Below are 18,914 nucleotides of genomic sequence, written 5' to 3' on the forward strand. Positions count from 1 at the left end.
CACTGCTCTGTGATTTGATTATTCACGCCCTTAGTTCCTTGTTCACCATAGGCAGTGGTGGCAGCTCCATGGCTGCCAGATAGCACGCACTGTTCTTCCTGGGCGCCCTCGGGGCTCAGAAAGTCACATTTGGAGGGCCAAAATAGCTGAAGGCTGTGACACCCTTGTCTATGATATGGCAGGAAATACTTCGTCTCACGGTGGTTTCCTTTAAACAGATTGCACTGACACCTGGCAATCAACTGGAAAGGGCTTCCTATCACAGTTATTAGACACTTTTGTAAAATTCCCGTGCCCATTTGGTTTGGTGGCTCAGATGGTAAAGAACCCTCCTGCAATGCAGGAGGCACAAGAGACCCGAGTTCAACCCCAGAGTCAGGAAAATGCCCTGGAAAAGGGAATGGCTACCGACTCCAGTATTCTTCCCTGGAGAATCCTACTTATGATTGACTTTCCAGGTGGCACAATGGTGAAGAATCCACCTGCCAGTACAGGAGGCACAAGAGGCACGGGTTTGATCCCTGGTTGGGAAAATCCCCTGGAGGAGAGCGTGGCAACCCACTCCAGTATTCTTGCCTAAGAAATCCCATGGACAGAGGAGCCTGGCAGGCTATAGTCCATTGAGTGGCAAAGAGTCAGACATGACTGAGAGACTGACCACACACAGTCAGATAACAGACCACTCAGCTGAGTGGTGGCCTTACAGTCTGTACACATGGCACTCTTTCCTGACTCTGCCAGAAGAGCCGTCAGTCTTCAAAGACCTCCAGCTTTACCCTTACATGAACTGGGGAAGCTGAGGTACCCCATGTCACTTCATTTCAGAGCTTGGAAATGAGAGTACAGTTCAAGGCTGCTACTGCTAAGTTGCTGCTAAGTCACTTCAGTCGTGTCCGACTCTCTGCAGCCCCATAGATGGCAGCCCACCAGGCTCCCCGTCCCTGGGATTCTCCAGGCAAGAACACTGGAGTGGGTTGCCATTTCCTTCTCCAATGCATGAAAGTGAAAAGTGAAAGTGAAGTCACTCAGTCGTGTCCAACCCTCAGCGACCCCATGGACTGCAGCCTTCCAGGCTCCTCCGTCCATGGGATTTTCCAGGCAAGAGTACTAGAATGGGTTGCCATTGCCTTCTCTGACAGGTCAAGGCACTGGAGTGCAAAGACAAAGCTGTTGGATGTTTTGCAAATGTGAATATTCAAGGGCTTCAAGATGCAGTGTATACAGATTGAGCAGAAATAAACACAAGAAGTCAGCTTCAAACAAATCAAAAGTACAGCCTTCTTGGTGGCTCCTAGTTCACACAAGAAAAGTTAAGTGAAATGCAAGCTTTTATCATCATTTCCCCTTTAAGCCAAAAGCCCCTTAGAGCAAAATTCTTCTATAATGCTGTAAGCCTCTCTGAATAAATACTCTTACTCTGCTATAAAAACGTTCTCAGCACCCTTCATTTGCCCTATAAATGTCTATTTTCCATCCTGCTCTCTCTGCCCTGGGAAACTGAGCCACAGAGGCTACTTCAAAAGGGTTCCACGGTTCTCTGGGTCCATCGGATTTGGCCAAATGAGTGCCTGGGCAAGAGACCTGAAGGGAATGAGGATGAGGATGAGGTCTCAGTGCCACAGCTGCCTTCCTGGAAGGTTGCCCTGAGCCAGCTGTGCCCCCCAGCCTGGCCGGCCCCGGCCCCCCGCCCCCCTCACTAAGACAGCTGTCTTCCCCAAGCGGCCAGCATGCACAGAACCTCCCTGTGGGCCTCAAGGACCGCGTCGTTGCCTCGTCCCCTTAGAGCAAGGGGTGGGCTCCTTGCCTGGCATTCCTGCACTAAGCCCCCAGTGGCCCCTCCCCACTATACACACACCTTTGGAAAATGCTCTTCTGGCACTGTTCTGTTTGGGGTATGTCGTTGGTTTCCTGCTGGGATCACAAGTGAAAAGATAACTCATGTAACTGACATCCTTGCTAGAGGCCTCATTCTTTGCTTTAGGGATCAAAGATTGGATTTTGGAATCTCTGCCCAGGAACACCTATGTCCTGGTGGCTCTGCTCCCCTGAAACCGTGGTCACCACAGACAGCTCCTCTGCCTTCCAGAAGCCCACAGACACAGATACCCGGTCCTAAGCCAGAACAGGAAAACGGAGCCTGAAGACAGACTGGTGTGGTTCATGGAGAAGCCGGTGTCCCCCACCACCCAACAGAAACTCCACACAGACGACGACGCCCTGAAGCAGCAAACATATTCAGTATAGCGCTGATGCAACCAGGAAACCAGCCCAGAGGAACAAGCCCAAGCCTACTTCATCAAATATGACGTATCTGATCCTTTTCACCCACACCTGGTGGTACGGAGCCAGCAGCAGAATTTCAAAGCAGGCAGGCACTGTGATGAACACCCACAAACAAGAACACTTTGAGCGCTTGCCACATACAGATATGCTTCTAAGAATATAAAAGAGAGAGTTATAACTCCTAAATGGAGCTGCTAATAGCTAGAATACGATACTGTTTCAGAGAACATTTCACTACAGATGCAATGTATTTTTTCTTAATACCATGAAACTGCAATTTGTTTAGGTCTAAATGGTAAAATATCAGATATGAAGTTTAAATTCTTATTTATGAGCAATCAAGGTAATAACAATAGAAGGAGTTAATTGTCACAGATTTATTTCTTCAAAACCTGACCCCGAGGTTTAGTTTAGGTTGAAAAATGTTTATTAAAAATTAACAATGATGGGGTAACTTCTCTGGTGGTCTAGGTTAAGACTTCACCTTCCAATGCAGGTGGTGTGAGTTCCCTAGTGAGGGATCTAAGATCCTGTATGCCTCACAGCCAAAAAACCAAAATATAAAACAGAAGCAATATTGCAACAAATTCAATAAAGACTTTAAAAATGGTCCACATCAAAAAAAAAATCTTAAAAAGAAGAAATCAACAATGATGGAAGTTGGGATAGCTTTAATCATTTTTTGTGAGTTCAGTAAGGAGTAAAACTGTTTGATTTACTTAACACCAGAAGTCCATCCATAAATATAACATTTGAAACCATGACGAGCATCCTTCTCATTGAGAAAGATCAAGAAACAGTTATTCTGAATGGAAATCAGAGCTTTTACTTTTTACACTATGGGGTTTTTCAGATCATTTTTAATCCACTTATAAACCAGATGATGCCTTCTGTAAATTCAAGAAAATTACTTGTACAAGACCCTAGGGAGGCACCACAGTTCTACTGAGACAGATTCCTAAGTGCTATCACGTACGTCAGTAACCAACACATTAGTTAGCGTGCATCCTGAGAGTTTAGGGCATCATGACAATAGTCCCAGGTGAAAACACCACGCAGACTTTCCCCATTTGGCAGATTTTCGTTAAAATGATTCTCAATGGTTGCTGCCACTTAATTGAGAAGGGCCTGATTGACAAATAAAGAGATTCATTTATCATGTGACAGATTTGAAGAATTGATGCTTTTGAACTGTGGTGTTGGAGAAGACTCTTGAGAGTCCCTTGGACGGCAAAGAGATCAAACCAGTCCATCCTAAAGGAACTCAGTCCTAATGGTCATTGGAAGAACTGATGCTGAAGCTGGAACTCCAACACTTTGGCCACCTGATGAGAAGAACTGACTCGTTGGAAAAGACCCCGATGCTGGGAAAGATTGAAGACAGGAGGAAAAGGGGACGACACAGGGTCAAATGGTTGGATATCACTGACTGAACGGACATGAGTTTGAGCAAGCTCCAGGAGTTGGTGACGGACAGGGAAGCCCGATGTGCTGTAGTCCGTGAGGTTGCAAAGAGTCAGACATGACTGAGAGACTGAACTGAGTCATGTAACGGAGCACCGGTAAAAACCCAGAGAACAGCAGGCTCTGTCTGAAAACACGTGCTGCTGGGGGTGGGGGCGGGGGGCGTCATCACCTCTTTCTCCCCCCATCTGCCCTCATACACTGAGCCACAGGCTGTCTACCAGCTGCGTGACTACGCCTGAACCTCGGTCATAGCCTCAACCTAAAGTAAAATAGGAAAAATGGCTTCATCAGAGAGAAAACAGAAAGTGTTGCCACACATGAGAAACAACAGCTGCTCCCTGCGTGATCACGCCTTGCAGAGAAGCCATGAGTCTATGTAGGAGAATGGCCGAGGCGGGCAGTGGGATGGACATTTTGTCCTCATATTTGGGGGTGGCCTCCAGACCTCTGTCTGTGCGGGTACAGGCAATCCTCACCCCAGACCAGGCGGCCAGTGGAATCTGAGTATGTGCAAACCCACATATATCTCTCTACTTCGTACTTTATACCCCTAGAAAGTTTCACCTAGATTAAAATGTAAACTTTAAAACATAAGCATTAAGATACTAGAAAGTGAACAATTTCACATATTTTCATATATCTGAGCACACACATGGCAAAGCTAAATGGAAATACTGATAAATCTGACTACACAAATATTAACAAAATACCATTAATATAGGTACACTGTAGTAAGAAGACAAAATGACAGAGGTATGTTGGTTATAATTTGGAGAGAAAAAGAAATATACTTATACATACAGTTCTGGCCAATCAATAAAAAGGGAATTCCCCTTCACTAAAATAAAAAGAAAATAGGCAGATTTCATGAACAAGTAGCTCATGAATAAAGAAATAATCACTGCCCAGAAATCATAAGGGAAGACTCTCCAGTCAGTAATCACAGAAATTCAGATTTAATATGAGATGGAAATTTTTTATCAGCATGGAACTAAAATTTTAGAATCATAGGAGTGTTGTTTAAAAATAAGAGAATATATACTTCCATACACTTCCAGAGGGAATAAAAATAGATTTAAACTTTTAGAAGAGTAATTTGGCTTCTAAACTTTTGGGTTCTAAAACTTTTAGAAAAATTACCAGTTCCACTTCCAGTAAGCTTAATTTTTCTTGATGTATTTTTTATTCATTTCTTATTATGAACACTTACTGCTTTCACAAGTGTGAAAAACAGAAAAGCTACCATAAAAACTAAAGTGCTAATTTCCTTTAACATGTTAATCGATCTGGTTCTAAATCTGACCCTAAGTCACTCAATGCTACATTTTCCTATAAACATCAATAAAATGGAGTGAGATCTCATTTTAATCTGTAGAATCAAAGTTATGTCAACTTTCTCAAGAGTAATCACATTAAAACCAAGGGGTTGTGAATGAGGATATGCAAACATACTTTCTGGAAATCAAACTTTCGTCTAAATAACCAAGATGATATTTTGTTGTTTGACTTCAGGTGGTTCTAGCCATAAAACAAATATGGCAAGACCACTAGATGTGAGGAACAGGCAAGGAACTGACGCCCGAGAGCAGACTGGATACGCCCCGCAGAGGGCAGAGGTGATGCGGGGTCCTTAGTGACTCCACACTGCCCAGCACAATGGAGGTGCCTCGCTCAGTTACAGCAAAAAGCTGAACGACAAGGGTGCAAGTCCGGGCTCTCCCTCACAACCCTCCAAGGAGAGTGTTACTTTAGGCTCTCAAACTGGAAGGAGAAAGCACAGAAGATAAAGTAACACTCACGGAACAGAACAGACTGGTGGTTGGTGGAGATGGTGGAGGGGGCAGGGGAAAGTGGGAAGGAGTCAAAAGGTACAAAGTTCCAGTTGTCAGTCAGTCCTGGATGTAATAGTGACTGTTCCTAATAACACTGTATACCTGAAGAACACTGTGTACCTGAAAGCTGCCGGGTGTAGTCCAAAGTTCTCATCACAAGGGGAAAAAGGTATAACTGTATGAGGTGATTCAAGGTAACTAGAATTATTGTAGAGATCACGTCACAATATACACCGTTACTGACCGTTATGGTATATACCCGAAACTAATATGTTACATGTCAATTTTATCTCAATAAAAATTGAAAAAATAAACTGGAAAAAAAAATAAAGTGGGCTAATCTACCACATGACCATGGGCTTATTTCAAAAGAGGAGATTCAGGAGTAAATGAGAAAATTCACTTGATTGGTGGGGGCCACGTCCACGAGCACCCCCTTGTCACCCGGGAACGACCGCCAGCCCTGGGATGTACCTTGGTGGAGGCCACACACACAACCACCGCCTTGTCACTCTGGGGTGACCTCCAGCCCTAGGACGTACCTCGGTGGGGGCCACGTACACGACCACGCACCCATTGCCCTCATGCAGCACCCTCTCCAGGCAGCAGGAGGAGGCGTAGGTCTTCCCTGAGGACTTGGGGGCCAGATGACTGCAGACTTGTTCTTGTCCACGATGTCCAGGAGCTCTTGCTGCAGATTCAGAGCACTGTCACGTAAGCACCAGGTGCAGCGACAGCAAAACCAGTAAGTGAAGACACCTCCCTCATAATCCCCTTCTGACGGCAGCAGGGCAGACGTGGGCTCTAGCAGCCTGTTTCCCTCGGGGGTCAGGGCCACACTGGGCCCCTCCCCAAGCAAGCGACCATTAAAAGCAACTGTCAACCAGCCACCTGAGTGGTCCTTCTTGGCGACTGGTCCTGGGTCCCTCCCCTCTTGTGTATAAAAGGAGTCTGAACTGGGACTGAGGGAGATGGTTTTCTGAGACACCGGTCTGCCATCTTCTGGGTCTGCTGGCTTTCCGATTAAAATTCTTATCCCAACAACTTGCCTCTGACTTATTGACTTGCCACAAGCAGAGCGAGCTTGGGCCGGGTAACACTGTGCCGCAAAGCAGTGGTTGGGAGGGAAAACACGCCAAGAGATCCTAGAGAACTTGTGAGGAGCTCACTGCCTCTCCCAGAAGAGAGAACCACAGTGCTTTTGAGCATACAAAGGTGGGCTCTGTGTGAAAAATGGAGACTGAGTCAGAACAAGTTATCTTGGTCTTGGGCAGATTTTCTTTCTGCTGACTTGTCATTAAGTGCACCCTGGCTTAGAGAAATGAAGATCTAAGAATATGTATTTTTGTGAGGGTGAAAAAGTAGCTGAATAGGAAAAAAAAAGCAATAAGCAGCCATTTTACTACTTATCTTCTCCTTTGTAAAGAGAAGAATGGCCCTGCTTTAGAGGGCCTGTGGGTCCTTCATTAAACCAGATTTTCATCCCTCAGCCTGCGCTTGCATTCATCAAAATGATGACTCATCCAAGTATTGAGAGACCCTGTGATGAGCAGAAGACAGCCTAGCCCTCCAAAGCCCCACCCTGCTCACTATCTGAATCCAAGTCCACTCTGGGCTGCACTTCAGAGCGAAGGCAGTATCAGCAGTGTGGTGTGTGTAGGATTCCGGGAAGCCCTGGCAGCCCCAGGCCTGCCCTCAGGCAGGAAGGACCTGGGCCCCGCCCCCGAGCAGCAGCAGAAAGCCTGTGGGCGACCAGCACCGCCAGCAGCAACACAAGGAGGACAAAGTCAGATGCTAATGAGACAGCCTGCCAGAGTAAACCTCTGAAATGGCTCTCTTGTAGGTAAGCATGTTGAATTCATAAGGTTGGACCAATGCAGAAATGAGTCCTTATTTTCCTAATTTTATATCCTTTAATATTATTCTTACACATATTTATAGAAAAGCAGTTACTGTGGTCCCAGATATGGGCTGTAAATACCTAAATGACTGTCTATACTGTTTAACCTCCCTGAATCTCTGTACACTTTTCTGTATTTACACAGGAACCCTACTGACTCAGGGGAACCTTGGAGGCTGCTCCATATAATAGAGTTGGAACTTCAAATACACACATGTGAATCCACCAGAACACCTCCAAGAAGATGGTCCACTTACAAAAAGTGGATGATATGGAAAATTCACTTTCTTAAATGGAAAAAGTTCACATTTGACATTTCCTGTGGCAGTCTTAAATGACATGACTCAATACTAAGAATTTCATGCCAAACATGATATGAGGAACCACAATCATGAGTAGCTTCTGAGATCAGATTTAATTATACAATAGAAAATTCAGGCATTACCTGCCAGTTGTCAGGAACAAAGTCCTGAACTCTGGGGTCTGGATCTTTCCTCTCATCACGCCCAGATAGTGGTCCATGTACTGCAGCTGAAACCGGGCTGGCCCAAGGCCCATGGTGAGTATTTGTCCTTTTTCTTCTCCTTTATGCCCTTTCCGGTGACCTGTATTAGTTTAAAAGTCCAACTTGAAAGTGATTTTAAACCTTAACATCATTTAAATGATCAAAATTATTTATTTTATTTTTTAAAATAAAATGACTGAAAACTAATTTTTATCAGAAAAGCATTTTACCATCTTTGAAATTGTGCAGTATTTATTGAAGAGATCTTTTACCATCTAAATCATTATCTGAACTAAGAGTAAATAGCAGACACCAAGATTTTTCAAATACCCATCACAGTACTTGAGCTACAATCTGATACAAAGACAACTGAGCAATCACAATACAGCTTTTAATGTTCTCCTAGAATTAAACGCAGGACTAGTTTTAAGGGTCTGCAGAGACTATCTCGCATTCAATTTGCTTGTCCAGAGAAGCATTTGTAAAATGTTTCAGTTCTAGGTTACTTGGAGAAGGAAATGGCAACCCACTCCAGTACTCTTGCTTGGAAAATCCCATGGATGGAGGAGCCTGGTAGGCTTCAGTCCATGGGGTCGCAAAGACGACTGAGCAACTTCACTTTTTCACTTTCACTTTTCAGGTTGGGGCATATGGATTACTAATAATGATTAAGAACTTGAAGCAAATATTTTCAATAGAAAAAGTCTGACAGGAGGTGACTATACAAGACACTTTCTGTACACCTAACAGCTGCTCTATTAAAATGGGGCTATTCTGAAAACATTATGCACTGGATGCAAAGAACTCGCCAGCTCCTTGAACCCTAAACACCGAAGGCACCTGGCTATGAGTTGCTGGTCTGCCTCCTGCAGAAGCTCTGGGTATTTTTCCATCACAAAGCAGATCCTTTTCACCATCTGCACAGCTGTATTTAACTCTTCCGTGGTTTCACCTTGGTAAAGAATATACAACAAAACTGTTTAAAAAGGCTATCAAAAATAACAATGTTTGATTATCCAAGATTAGTCACTTGGCCAGTCAACCTGTCCCAATTAAATTCACTATTTACTCAGCATTAATGGAGGTTTTGGAATACAGAAAACTCAATAAAATTAAAATGCAGCTATATATACTCCATCACCTCCATGGATAATTGTGAGGTAGCCATGTAAGTGTTGGAGAAAAAGAAAAATCTTGTAGTTCATGACAAAAATAAGGTCATTAAAACCCAAATTGGTTTAAGTTCAGAGGAACACAAATCTTTCTCCAGCTAGTATTTCCATGCCTTCTCTACTATATTCAAAGAAAAATACTGAGATAACTTTAACAATCTGGCTAAAACTTGGCAAGATGTATTGAATCCTAACAGTGACCAGATATAAACATGTGGTGTAAACATTAAAGTCTCTAATTCAATTGGTCCGTAACCCCACTGGACCCAGACTTGGCTAATTCCTCTCCTGTTTTTAGGTCACAGACATACTCTCCCTTCCTCCTCACAGCTGGCCTTTTCATACTTCACATTTAGGGCTGTTTTGATCCCCTCTTTCTTCCCATCAACCTACACTTTATTTACAAACATTACCAAACACTTACCAATGCTATAAAGGTACAAAAGAGCTTTAACATGGATCCTCCCTGCAGCCCCCGCTGGCCCCAGGCGGGTAAGCCACTGCTATCCTGCTCTCTCTCACAGCCACCATCTGCAGATCCTGACACGGCCTCTTAATTAGAGCGACGCCAGAGACCAAGCCTTGTGCTTCTTGCTGTGGCCAGGTCCTCAGGAAAGACTGACTTTGCGGGTAGGATGGAAGTTAGTATAGAATGGCGGTGGGGGGGCGGGGCGAGGGGGCGGGCAGCAGGGAACCCAGCGACCATGTGCTCCGTGGATTCATGTGCGGAGACGATCACAACAGATCAGTGAGATTCACTCGGAAGAACAGTCAGTTGGCAGCGCACTGGCCCCGGTCGTGGCATCTGCCACCACCTTGCATGTCTCTACCCAGCTGTCTCTCTCCTTCATCTGCTTCTTTCCACCTCTCCTTTTTGTTTCTCCTGTCTACTGTGGCAGTTGTAAAGTAGCACATAGAAACTCAGCATGCCAGGCAAACACGGCTGAAGTTTTGCCCAAAGAGAAATGCTTCCTCTTCAGACCTCAGAGACGGATGACAGGCTCTTCCTGGGAGTCCAGCTGCCCTGTGGGTCCCCTTAACCATGCCCACGATTCTCTAAATAGCTGTCAACTCTGACTGGGAATCAATTTTAATTTTTTATTGAAGTGTAGTTGATTTATAATGTTGTGCTAATTTCTCCTGTAGATCAGTGACTCAGCTACATATTATTTTCCATTATGGTTTATCACTGAATACTGACTAGAGTTCCCTGTGCTCTACAGCAGGACCTTGCTGTTTATCCACCCTACATATACTAGTTCATATCTACTAATCTTAAACTTCCACCCCATCCCTCCCTCACTCTCCCCCATGGCACCCAGAAGTCTGTTCTCTATGTCAGTGAGTCTGTTTCTGTTCTGTAGGTAAGTTCATCAGTGTAGTATTTTAGATTCCACATATAAGCAATGAGGAATGGATTTTAATTCACTTATGAATGTGCTCTATCTTTGCTATTGGGCCCTCTCTGAGACTTCATTGCTCATCAATAATAGAGGTAATAATACTTGGCATGGCAACTCACTTCAGTATTGCCTGGGAAATCCCATGGACAGAGGAACCTGGCGGGCTACAGTCCATGGGGTTGCAAAGAGTCAGACAGGACTGAAGTAAGGGAGCTTCACTGATGTCTGACTGAAGCTTCTTTCTCAATAAGAAAGTATCTAAACCTTTAAGAAGAGATGAGTAGATAATTTACAAAAGAAATACAAATATTGATAAAAGTGTCCAAGCCTCTTTAGTAATAAAGATGATGAGATAGCATATTTTTACTTTCAAATTAGCAAAGTATATTTTAAGGTTAATAGCACCGGAAATCCGGAGAAGGAAATGGCAACCCACTCCAGTGTTCTTGCCTGGAGAATCCCAGGGACAGGGGACCCTGGTGGGCTGCCATCTATGGGGTTGCACAGAGTCAGACACAACTGAAGCGTCTTAGCAGCAGCAGCAGCACTGTAAATCACAGGATAAGTCATTTCTCTTCCATTTTGCTGATGAGTATAAATAGGTACAGAGTTACTGCAAAGACATTTGGCAATATGATCCTTTTGAACTGTGGTGTTGGAGAAGACTCTTGAGAGTCCCTTGGACTGCAAGGAGGTGCAACCAGTCCATCATAAAGGAGATCAGGCCTGGGTGTTCATTGGAAGGTCTGATGCTAAATCTGAAACTCCAGTACTTCAGCCACCTCATGCAAAGAGTTGACTCAGTGGAAAAGACCCTGATGCTGGGAGGGATTGGGGGCAGGAGGAGAAGGGGACGACAGAGGATGAGATGGCTGGATGGCATCACCGACTCGATGGACATGGGTTTGGGTGGACTCCAGGAGCTGTTGATGTACAGGGAGGCCTGGCGTGCTGTGATTCATGGGGTTGCAAAGAGTCGGACACGACTGAGCGACTGAACTGAACTGAACTGAATGATTACCATTAAGCATGTTGATACTTTGGGATTGACTATTCAAGTTCCAGGTATGTAGGTTAGCGAGCTATACAAAATGTGTACAAAGATTTATGCTCCAAGACATTCACTACAGAGTTATTTGTTAAAGCCAGTTTTCAAACAATTTAAATATTCAGCATTAGAGAGCTATTACACATCCATAAAGATAAACTTTGTGAAGAATTTTTTGACAATCAGCAAAAGTGGTCTATTAAAATCTATTAGAATCCCAGGGACGGGGGAGCCTGGTGGGCTGCTGTCTATGGAGTCGCATAGAGTCGGACACGACTGAAGTGACTTAGCAGCAGCAGCAATATATGTCTGTTAGCTAATATTGTTTTTGTGTGCGTGTGTGTGTGTGCTCAGTCATGTCCAACTCTTTGCAACCCCATGGACTGTAGCCCACCAGGCTGCTCTGTCCATGCGATTTCCCAGGCAAGAATCCTGGAGTGGGTTGTCAGTTCCTTCTCCAGGGAATCTTCTCCACCCAGGGATAGAACCCATGTCTCTTGTGTCTACTGCATTGGCAGGTGCATTTTTTACCATTATAATGATATTAATTTCCTGGTTTGACAAATGTACCTTCATTATATTAGATGTTAACGTTAGGGAAAGCTGAGTGAGAAGTATATGGAAACTCTACTATTATTGCATATTTCTTAATAATTAAACAATTCATTCAAATAAGAAGCTTTTTTAAAAGCTTCATACTTCTTCCATCATAATTTTCCATTTTAAGTTTCCAAAAAGACGTCCTAATGCTAAAGCTCGGCATTCCTCCAGTTCCTCCATCAGCGCCTTATAAGCATTCTCAATGTTCTTTTCATTCTGCGAAAGGAAGGCAAATCACATAAATAAAACATTCCACTGCTCTCCAATTATAGAAAATCATATATTGAATATATTATTGTTACAATATATTTCTAAGTAAAAAAAAAAATACACTAATGTAATTCATTTCACTCCATCAGTTGTGTCTGACTCTTCGCAACCCCATGGACTGCAGCACCTCAGGCTTCCCCATCCATCATCAACTTCTGGAGCTTGCTCAAACTCGTGTCCATCGAGTTGGTGATGCCCTACAACCATCTCACCTTCTGTTGTCCTGTTCTTCTCCTGCCATCAATCTTTCCCAGCATCAGGGTCTTTTCCAAGGAATAGGTTCTTAGCATCAAGTAACCAGAAAATTGGAATTTCAGCTTCAGCATCAGTCCTTCCAATGAATATTCAGGACTGATTTCCCTTAGGATGGACTGTTTGGATCTCCTTGCGGTCCAAGGGACTCTCAAGAGTCTTCTCCAATACCACAGTTCAAAAGCATCAATTCTTCAGCACTCAGCTTTCTTTATAGTCCAACTCTCACATGCATACATGACTACTGGAAAAACCATAGCTTTGACTAGATGGACCTTTGTCGGCAAAGTAATGTCTCTGTTTTTTAATATGCTGTCTAGGTTGGTCATAGCGTTTCTTCCAAGGAGCAAGGGTCTTTTAATTTCACGGCTGCAGTGATTTTGGAGCCCAAGAAAATAAAGTCTCTCACTGTTTCCATTGTTTCCCCATCTGTTTACCATGAAGTGATGGGACCAGATGCCATGATCTTAGTTTTCTGAATGTTGAGCTTTAAGCCAACTTTTTCACTCTCCTCTTTCACTTTCATCAAGAAGGTCTTTAGTTCTTCACGTTCTGCCATAAGGTTGGTGTCATCTGTGTATCTGAGGTTGATGATATTTCCCCTGACAATCCTGATTCCAGCTTGTGCTTCTTCCAGTCCAGCATTTTTGTATGATGTACTCTGCATATAAGTTAAATTATCAGGGTGACAATATACAGCTTTGACATATTCCTTTCCTGATTTGGAACCAGTCTGTCGATCCATGTCCAGTTCTAACTATTGCTTCCTGACCTGCATACAGATTTCTCAGGAGGCAGGTAAGGTGGTCTGGTATTCCCATCTCTTTCACAATTTTCCACAGTTTATCCACACAGTCAAAGGCTTTGGCATAGTCAGTAAAGTAGAAATAGATGATTTTCTGGAACTCTCTTGCTTTTTTTGATGATCCAGCAGATATTGGCAATTTGATCTCTGGTTCCTCTACCTTTTCTAAATCCAGCTTGAACACCTGGAATTTCACGGTTGAAGCCTGGCTTGGAGAATTTTGAGCATTACTTTGTTAGCATGTAAGGTGAGTGCAATTTGGGCGGTAATTTGAACATTCTTTGGCATTGCCTGTCTTTGGGATTGTAATGAAAACTGACCTTTTCCAGTCCTGTGGCCGCTGCTGAGTTTTCCAAATTTGGTGACATATTGACTGCAGTACTTAACAGCATCATCTTTTAGGATTTGAAATAGCTCAACTGGAAATCCATCACCTCCACTAGCTTTGATGCTTCCTAAGGCCCAAATGTAATTATAGAGTATTAACAATGCTGTTAAAGCCTGCCAAACAGCACTGGTTTGTTTTCACCAAATTAATTTTTGTCTGGACCCATTTCATTTTTTAACAACATTATGATGGTGTAATTAACAGGACAGAAAATTCACTCACTCTAAGGGTACAACTCAATGGCTTTTGGTAAATTTACAAAACTGTGTACAACCACTGTTACAATCTAATTTTAGAACATCTTCAACATCTCAAAAAGAAACTATTTACCCATTTAATGCAATATATTATATTAGAAAAAATTCAAACATAAGCAGAGAGACCAGCATAACCCCCGCCCAGGTAATAAACATCCAGCCACAGCCATTTACATAGCATTTTATGTGCATTTCACATCGTCCTCCAAGTGATGAATGAAATAACCTCTGTAAGGTGAGTGTTCATATAAATTATTTTACCAAAAATAAATCCTCCTTTAAAAAATACTGTTCTTATGGAAAGTTTAGTAAGGAAGTTTTGTAAGGACTCTTCAAACTCAGATTCAGAAATTGCACTAACAGAATAAAATGAGATATACTGATTATAGGACACCTAGCACTATAAAATATATTTTTAATTAAAAAAAGAACCCAAGGCTGTTCCTGCTCCCTGCAGGCAACTAGACTTGGAAATAGTTTAATGACTGAAGCTCTAATGGAAGAATAGTAAACTATCTTATGATGGATGTCTCCAATGTCCGGAGGGGTATGACCCTAAACTCAAAAAAGTGAGAAACGTTAATTGACTCAAAAATCATTTTGATGATACATAGAATTATCTTCATATTCTAAATTCACTGTAGGTAGTGAAAATTAGAAACCAGATTTCTAAAGTTGGTGAGCATTTTTTGATCTCTCAAAAGTATATTACAGTCATTACCAATTTTACCAATACAGCAAAATAATAAGATGACAGGATTAAAATTCTAAATAATTTGAAAATTCTGTTACTGATTTTCTGTTAGGAAACAACTTTATGTCAGGGACTTCCCTAGCAGTCCGTTTATTGCTAAAGCCTCTGCACTTCCTGGGGCTTCCCGGGCGGCTCAGAGGGTAAAGCATCTGCCTGCAGTGCGGGAGACCCGGGTTCAGTCCCTGCATCGGGAAGATCCCCTGGAGAAGGCAATGGCACCCCACTCCAGTACTCTTGCCTGGAAAATTCCATGGACAGAGGAGCCTGGCAGGATATAGTCCATGGGGTCTCGAAGAGTCAGACACGACTGAGCGACTTCAATTTCACTTTGACTTTCACTGCACTTTGAATGCAGGGGGCATGGGTTTGATCCTTAGTCTGGGAACTGAGGCCCCACATGTCACACAACATGGCCAACAATTACTCTTTAATTTTCTTTTTAAACAGTGTGCATTTATCAGCTGCATCCGGTATTAGTTGCGGCACATGGGATCCTTCGTTTCAGCACACCGACTCTCTAGTTATAGCGTGTGGACTCAGTTGCTCTGCAGCATGTGGGACCCTAGTTCTCTGACCTGGGATCAAATCCACATCCCCTGCATTACAAGGCAGATTCTTAACCACCGGACCAATTTTTTTTTTGAAAAGTTGTATTTAATATATTTTCCTTCTTCATCGCATTTCCCCATTGTTGTCTCATTAAGAGCTGCCGTAGTCACCACCCTTTCACTAGTACATGGATGTGTGTCTGGCCTTCCTAAGTGGAGGCAGAATGGCACGCCACACTTAAGGACAGAAGCACTGGGGTCAGGCTGCCTCTTTTCAAATCCAGGCTCTACTACTCATCTGGGGTTGACAATGGGCAGATGGGGCTTCCCTGGTGGCTCAGACAGTAAAGAATCTGCCTGCAGTCAGGAGACCCAGTGCAGTCCCTGGGTCGGGAAGATCCCTCTGGAGAAGGAAATGGCAACTCACTCCACTATTCTTGCCTGGAGAATCCCATGGACAAAGGAGCCTGGCGGGCTACGGTCCATGGGGTCACAGAATCAGACACGACTGAGCAACTCACACACACACACACACATACACACACACACACACACACAATGGGCAGATTATTCAAGTATCTATTTTATGATCTGCAAAACACAGATGACACTAGCAGCTCCCTCACAGCGTCACTGTGAAGGTTAAACAAAGTGATCCACAGAAAGTGCCAAGCACTACTGTTATGACAATAACTGCCAGTAGGAGACAGCATTTTTATTTTATTGTTATCATTTCTATACCTCTCTGTTAAACCTATGATAATTTCCATAAAACAGGTAAAAATGAAACCAAGTCATGTAATATAGAAAACTTTGTGAAATTCTAAAAGTTTGTCTTTCAGGTGGAAATTACCTTATGGAAAAACATCTGGTTTTTGTACTTGCTCTGCATAAAGTACACATAAAGTAGAAGGATATCAGATGACTGGCCAGAGAAGAGTACAGCACTGACCTTCATTGACCAATAATCAGAAAATACGGACAACTGCCTTCCAGGAAAGTGATCCACTCTTGTGACCAGCACCCAGAAAAGGTTGTTTGAACATCAATGTTGGTATTATGCTGAAGATGGAGGATTAATGCCGTTCTCAGAGCACGAAGTTCCTGGAAGTTGAAATATGCATGTTCAGCATCCTGGGAGGATGGATAGATAACTGTGAAATCATCATTTCGTTCTCTACTAGCTTCACTGGTTAACATATACCATGGAAGCCTTTAAAGGGGGTTCCAACACAGTCATGTTCTGATTCACAGTCAGGAAATAGACCTTTAACTGTCATTTTGCAAATAAATCCACAAACCCCAATTTAGGTTTGAATACACGTATCTCCTTTAACTCAGAATTTACCACACTTCCCCTTCCCACTCTAATTATTTTCCTCTCCAATCGCACTTCAAGAAAAAAAAAACAAACGAAAGAAAAATACTAAAACCAAATGGTGGCTACGAATCATCCACAAGGAAAGATAGGGTGGACCGCTCTGTAGGGACGGTCTCAGTCATCCGGAAGTAGCACTGGTTTTTATCAAAAAACTGCCTGCAAGCAGTCAGCAATGTTCAAACACTTAAAATAATGTAGATCACAAAACAGCTGGACAGGCATGCACCAAAACCTTTAGGAGTAGAATGAGAAGGAGGTGGTATTATACACATATGAACTTGAAAGTGCTAAAATTTCACCAGGCAAGTATCTTCCCTTGGAGGTATTTACTCCAGAGCAAATAAGAACAGAGCAACGCTAGTGAGTTTGGCCTTCCTCTGGGCTCAAACTGCTGAGTTTTGAAGACAGAGATGGATTTACTTGGAGTTGGGAGGCTAGACTGGAGATCAGCTTGGCCGCCCTCCCGCAGGGTCCTGTATATCCTCACAGGAAAGCCCCAGTAGGTCAGAAAGAGAGAAACAAATATCAAATCATATCGCTTACACATGAAATCTAGAAAAATGATAGAGATGATCTTATTTGCAAAGCAGAAATTGAGACACAGACATAGAGAACAAATGTCTGGACACCAAGAGGGGAAGAGGGAGTGGGAGGAGCTGGGAGATTGGAACTGACATTTATACACTCTTGATACCATGGATAAGATAGACGACTATTGAGAACATGGTGTACAGCTCAGAGAACTCTGCTCAGTGCTAGAGGGCATATATGTATATGTGTAGCTGACTCACTTTGTGGCACAGCAAAAACTAACAATTTTGTGAAGCAACTAAACTCCAACAAAAATGGATAATAAAAAATAAATAAATATGAATGTTCTATATCCTCAATTAAAATACAGAGATTGTCATAATAGATAAACGTGCAAAAGCCAAAAAAACAAAAACAAAAAATCCTCAACTCTTAGTCATTTCTGAATACTGGGATTATGGGTAATACCTTTTTCTGCTAACCCCTCTAAATTTTCTAAATCTTCATTGGTCTATTTCTCTTTGATAAAAGAAAAAATAGACTGCTTACAAAACAATGTCACTGCAGGTTTCAGTTCTCAAACTACAGAAAAGAACCCCACTGTTGCATGTTACCTTGACTAAAATGATGGCAAACTGTCCTCCTTAACTAATTAGATTCATGAGGTAGCATTCAATCAGTAGAAGAAGTACAGGTCTTGTCCAAACCACCACGAGGGCATGACTGTCTCTGAGCCCACCCATGTGTCTACATGGGTACTCTTTTTCCTCCTAACAGACACTTTACTAGTTTCACTACTTCTCATCTCTATGAGGAAATTCATCTCTACACAGCCGACAGGCCAAACTTGGTCCCCGGTCCCTGGTGGTGTAATGGCTCGGACTCGGCACTCTCCCTGCAGTGACCGACCACAGGCTCTGGTGGGGACCCGAAACTCTGCTCCAAGCCACTGCAGGCTGAGGCCCACTGAGACCAGCAGCCCGGGGGGGCCCATACTGCTGGCCGTCAGGAGAAGGGCAGGCCACAGTTTAAAGAGTCTGCTGTCTCTACAAGCTGGCGAAGCAAGGAAACGGATTCTCCTGGAGAGCCTCCAGGGACCAGCACTTTAGCCCCATAGGACTGACCTGCAGAACTGTAGGGAAATGCATGGGTGCTGTTTCAAACCACTAAGTCTGTTGTACTTTATCACAATATTGTAAACTAATATGGTCAGAAAGTGATAACGCATTTATCAGCAGCAGAAATGTGGACTTTGTGTTATAATAAGACGTAGCATTAGCCAACGCCACCGTGTGTTCAAAATATGCTGACCTCTTTACATTTGTTCCCACAGTAACCTTCATAACAATGCCATCTGTGCTATTATTATCATTTCATAAAATATTTCACAAATATTTTATCATTTCATAAACTTAGAGGGGTAACACAGCAGTAAATGGCACCAAGATTCAACACCTTGTCTGGGCCACAGGTCTGCCCACAGTTTTCTCTGTGACCTGATCCACCCTTCAAGATCCT

The 18,914-nt window shown here is 43.1% G+C and overlaps 1 protein-coding gene across 1 annotated transcript in view; it reads right to left on the reverse strand.

Annotated features, from left to right (window-relative positions):
* DDX60 (DExD/H-box helicase 60) overlaps positions 1 to 18,390 on the reverse strand; it is a 54,945-nt gene extending 36,555 nt beyond the window's left edge. The window contains 14 exon segments of the mRNA XM_040242115.1: positions 2,293 to 2,389; positions 3,293 to 3,411; positions 6,125 to 6,228; positions 6,231 to 6,273; positions 7,928 to 7,989; positions 7,992 to 8,040; positions 8,043 to 8,075; positions 8,770 to 8,939; positions 9,488 to 9,548; positions 12,310 to 12,426; positions 16,338 to 16,450; positions 16,453 to 16,618; positions 18,011 to 18,075; positions 18,078 to 18,390. Of these exon segments, the coding sequence (XP_040098049.1) occupies positions 2,293 to 2,389; positions 3,293 to 3,411; positions 6,125 to 6,228; positions 6,231 to 6,273; positions 7,928 to 7,989; positions 7,992 to 8,040; positions 8,043 to 8,075; positions 8,770 to 8,939; positions 9,488 to 9,548; positions 12,310 to 12,426; positions 16,338 to 16,450; positions 16,453 to 16,618; positions 18,011 to 18,075; positions 18,078 to 18,390 (1,512 nt within the window).
* Between the last annotated feature and the right edge of the window lie 524 nt (positions 18,391 to 18,914).

This window comes from Oryx dammah, unplaced genomic scaffold (genome assembly GCF_014754425.2).
Source record: "Oryx dammah isolate SB20612 unplaced genomic scaffold, SCBI_Odam_1.1 HiC_scaffold_1, whole genome shotgun sequence".
Taxonomy (NCBI): domain Eukaryota; kingdom Metazoa; phylum Chordata; class Mammalia; order Artiodactyla; family Bovidae; genus Oryx; species Oryx dammah.